General features: G+C 43.1%; 1 protein-coding gene across 1 annotated transcript; it reads left to right on the top strand.

The window, feature by feature from the left end:
- The first annotated feature begins 592 nt into the window (after nucleotides 1–592).
- Nucleotides 593–4,231, top strand: LOC116229834 (trefoil factor 1-like). The gene is made up of 3 exons (XM_031594560.2): nucleotides 593–816; nucleotides 2,075–2,221; nucleotides 4,053–4,231. The coding sequence occupies exons 1-3, from the start codon at nucleotides 738–740 to the stop codon at nucleotides 4,229–4,231; spliced, it is 405 nt and encodes a 134-aa protein (XP_031450420.2). The 5' UTR covers nucleotides 593–737.
- Nucleotides 4,232–4,547: the final 316 nt, after the last annotated feature.

Genomic DNA, 4,547 nt, shown 5'->3' with positions numbered 1-4,547 from the left:
ACTAGTAAAGAAAAATACAATTAAAATATTCATACAGTAAATTCAGTTATTTAAAGAACCCAGATTTCCATGGGGCAGACACCCTTGCATAGGATGACACAAGCAGTATCAGCTGGGAGGTAGGGGACCAGCCCATGGACAAGCACCATTCCCAATGGGTCAGGCTGAGATCACACAAAAACTGTTCTTTTCTTACCCAAGTGTCCCATAGCTTGAAGGTGTCACAGCTCCAGCTGCCCTGCCACATAAGCTGAAGAGTAAATGTAATCCAGAATGAACTTAAGGACAAGGAATATTTGTGGCAGAAAGAACGCACTTGGAAAAGAAATATATGTATATGTTTTTCAGTAGAAGCAACCATTTGAAGCTGTTTAGTGTTCTGAAACACTCACATGGCTATGATGTCAGCTAGGAATGCCAGAGGCATGCAGTAATGTCCAATTAATAGATTAGGGGATCACGTAATAGATATGTGATCTAGGGGTATATAATAAATACGCAATGAAAAGTTCACACAAGCCTAGAAATTTATCTCAGGGATATCAAACTATACACTGTAACATTTCCTAATAAAACAACAACAAAAAAAGCAGCTTCTGGGTGAAGCTTTGCAGGGAACAATGTTATCAGATCTGTCCAGGTAAACATGAGGACCATATAAAACAGGCTGCTTGAGGCAAAGCAGCACCTCTCCTCCACCTCTCTTCTACGCCATCGGCCTGAGGGCTCCCAGAGCAATGGATGTGAAGGGGATCTGCTTGCTCTTTGTCATCCTCGCTGTAGCCCTCATAAGCTCAACAGAAGGAAAACCACCATGTAAGTACATTTACTTCCTGTTGCTTTTGCAGGTATGTACATCCGCTTGATCATACTGATTGTAATAATAGCAAGAGCATGCCTCCAGATCACATGCCAGACGATGATTATATTGCTCTGGCACTATTCCCAAATCTGGAGTCTTCTTTTTAATTCTGTTTTCAGAGAAAGCTACAGTAAAACAACAACAAAAACTGCAGGTGAACTACTAGTGAAATAACCAGAAACCTGCCTCGAAGATGGAAGAACAAAATGCCCAGGAGTTCACTAGAACAGGACGGGGACTGAAGTAGTAGTTAGGTTTGTCTAAAGAGTCTCCTGAAATCCATTTCATGTTACTTTTCTGCAGGAATGTGTTTTCAGATAAGTCTATCTGCCTCATCAGTAGAAGACAAGTCATTAAGTAACTTGGGAAGTGGAAAGCAAGTAGCTCAATGGCACGTGCAAAGGGACGTCTCCAGAATTTCTTGGTTGTAGTTGACTACGTAGTAGATATTAGTAGCAAAATATTAAAAGTCACCACTCAGAGAGTGGTGACACACTGGAATAGGTTGCCAAGGGAGGTTGTGGATGCCCCATCCCTGGAAGCATTCAAGGCCAGGCTGGATGTAGCTCTGGGCAGCCTGGTCTAGTGGTTGGCAACCCTGCCAATGGTGGGGGGGGCGGAGTTGAAACTAGATGGTCATTATGGTCCTTTTCAACCCAGGCCATTCTATGATTCTATGAAAGGTGCAGCTGCAATTATTTGTATGCAACACTGTTCTTACAGTGACCTAAAAGATAACACTAAGGTTTTGTATCTTTACACTTAGTAAAGATCCACAGGACCCTTAACTCATTCTTTTCTCAAATGAGATGAGCAAATCAACAAATATTTACCAGCTCAATACCTGAAGTTATGATTTTTTGGCATTTGAGGTGATCTGTTTGAATTTCACTGTCCCACTGTTCTGGGCTGGGCTGGATGCATGTGGGACCATGGCATACTGGGTGAAGTACAGATCTTACTGAAGTTGATATGGGAGTTTCACCTCAGCCATTAGGGAGGGGCCCAGCATTTCACTTGCCATCTATTTGCCATGAACAGATCTTAAAACAAACATTTTAAGTTCTGATCTTAACAAGCAAAAGAAAACATACACTTACAAGATGGACAGAGTCCAGGGAAAGCTTATGGTTTCAAGAGAACACTTGATAAATGCACCTCTGCTAAAAAGCAAACTAACACCAAGTAACTTTGGATTTCTGTGCTCAACAGCAAAATGCCAGTGCAAAATAGCTGCCAGGGAGCGGAGGAACTGCGGCCCCCCAGGAATCTCAGCAGCAGACTGCAGGAAAGCTGGGTGCTGCTTCAATGCGTCAGTGCCTGGCATCCCCTGGTGCTTCACTCCTAAACCAAAGAAAGGTAACACCTCCACCAGAAACACTAGCTTACCTACTGTTTGCTTATACAGAAACATGTACAATCAGGGAGCAGCTCTGTTCTTACTCTTGAGCCAAAGAAGTGGGTGCAAACCTCTCTCAGAAGACCTTTGGTAGAAAAATGCAAAGTCAAATATTGATTGCCTTGTCAGGCTTGGAATGCATCTTCTTTGCACAAGATATTTCTTTTTTCTTCAGGCTCTTAGTTATCAGATAGCCCAAGCTTACTGTTTAAAAACATTTCACTGCCAATTGTGGTCTTGTCTGTCAGTGGAGCATATGATGCTTGGCACTTACCTAAAATGGGCTTTCAAAGGCTTTCTATGTGTCTGACAAGGACATTAACGCCGCTTTAACAATATGTGTTAAAGAGATCAGAAAGTCCTCAGCAGATGAATCCACTGCAGTCATTTAAAAACATGGACAGGTTTTTCTCCTTTTCTAAGATTATTTTCATGTTTACCACTTTCTTCATTTTCTGCATGGTTCCCAGTATAATTCCAATGGGTAATTCTTTTTTTCTCTCCTGTTTTTTCTTCCAGTGTTCATTTAATGAAATCTCCAAATTACATCAGGGCAGATCATTTTCTCCATTAGATTCTTCCTTCTAAGACCCAATGGAAAATCTGAACTCCTTCCATCTTTTACCCTTATGTTCCCACAGAGGGTCAGTGATACTCACCCAAATCCTTCAATAGTTGAGTGCATTTCATGTAACTGTTTAATGTGCAGTGCCAACTGCATGACTCCTTCTTAGGAGAACTTCAGTGCAATTTTAGCCATTGTACCACCAGCCCTGGACACATGAAATAAGAGGAAGTGAGGGTACAAAGGCAGTGTTAACAACTAACTTGGTGTGAATCAAGATTGTTCAACAGGGCTTAGAACCGCTGAAATTTAATTTTGACTTTGAACACTGCTTGCTTGTCTTGTAAATCTTGAAAAAGAAATGGCTGTATCTTACAGTGTCATTTTCATGGAGTTGCTTCTCTGAGCAGTAATCTTCCAGAATAGGAATACCTAATTATTCAATCTGGGTGGTGAAAATATTTTAAGAAGGTTTTAATGTTGTGGAAGGGGGCTTAATGTAGATTCCCCACAACTACAGTTCCTATCTGTTGGTTGCATTCCCACAAAAGTTCCTTCCTTGCATGTAATTTTAATTTTCTGGATGAGCTGTGATTCCTCATAAGTGACTTACCTTCCTCCAGAACTGAAGTTGATATGGGGGTGAATGGATCTTCCTTTCCCCACGTCAGCAGGGCTGCTGAAGTGTTGGCCTCTTGCACTGAGCCAGACACAAGGCTGCTGTCTGTGGTATCATCATGGAAGACAAAGAATCATTGAATATTCTCAGTTGAAGGGAAACCACAAAGATCACTGAATCCAACTCCTAGCTCCACACAGAACCACTCGAATTCAAATCCTATGTCTAAGAGTGTCGTCCAAACACTCCTTGAATTCTGGCAGCTTGGGGCTGTGACCATTCTGCAGTCGGCTCTCTGCTCCACTGCTGGATCTGCAAAAGGCAAAAACAGATTGCTGCCTGCCAGGCACTTCTAGGGATGAACTTTGGCCCATCTAGCCCCTAGGGTGCAGCAGAAGTTCCTCATCTTTTGGTATGTAGCTTTGCATACTAGGCATAGTGAGAGTTTGTGTGATCGTCCTGCCTGAAATCAGTGTGGAAAAGATCACCACAGCTGTTGTGCTTGCTCATGGATCCCATCTACCTTTTATTTGTGAATTTTTCCACGAGGTACGTTGGGCATAATGTAACACAGCCTCTATCCTTCCTTCCTTTTTGCTTTACACAGTTAAGAAAGTGTGCCCTGCTGATCCTCGTATCCGAGTGAACTGTGGCTACCCTGGCATCACAGCTAAGGAGTGCTTAAGCAGGAGATGCTGCTTCCGGGCACATCCTGCTGGTGTCCCCTGGTGCTTCTACCACCGCACAGTTGAAGAAGGTAAAATCCAAATGAGATATCTCCCCTGAATCCCCATGGCCACACCACAGTTCCAGAACAGAACAGGATCATCTCTGATTCTCAGTGTGAGTTCAGAGCCTCCTCACTCAAAAGCATGAGTGGGTGATAAACCCTAAAAGACCAGCTTTTTGCACGGAGGGGTGGTGCTGATGTGTCCCAGGGTCAGGGATCTGAGGGCAATTGGGACTCTGGTGTGAGTGCAAGCCCTTGGCTAGCATGATGATAGAGGTGTGGCTGTCAAGTCCACATCTGCTTTATCACAAGAGGTAAAGGCTTCTTTTTAGAGACATGGAATGAACCTGACAGAAATTTCTGATGCCCTCT

The sequence above is a fragment of the Phasianus colchicus genome, chromosome 1, assembly GCF_987193195.1.
Source record: "Phasianus colchicus chromosome 1, bPhaCol1.hap1.1, whole genome shotgun sequence".
NCBI classification, from domain to species: Eukaryota; Metazoa; Chordata; class Aves; order Galliformes; family Phasianidae; genus Phasianus; species Phasianus colchicus.
This window is presented reverse-complemented; position numbering and strand designations above follow the sequence as displayed.

Excerpts from the sequence above, each read along its gene's own strand:
- LOC116229834 (XM_031594560.2), top strand. The coding sequence starts at position 738 with ATGGATGTGAAGGGGATCTGCTTGCTCTTTGTCATCCTCGCTGTAGCC. Across the intron at positions 817-2,074 it reads AACAGAAGGAAAACCACCAT|CAAAATGCCAGTGCAAAATA; the intron begins GTAAGTACATTT and ends TGTGCTCAACAG. Across the intron at positions 2,222-4,052 it reads CACTCCTAAACCAAAGAAAG|TTAAGAAAGTGTGCCCTGCT; the intron begins GTAACACCTCCA and ends TGCTTTACACAG.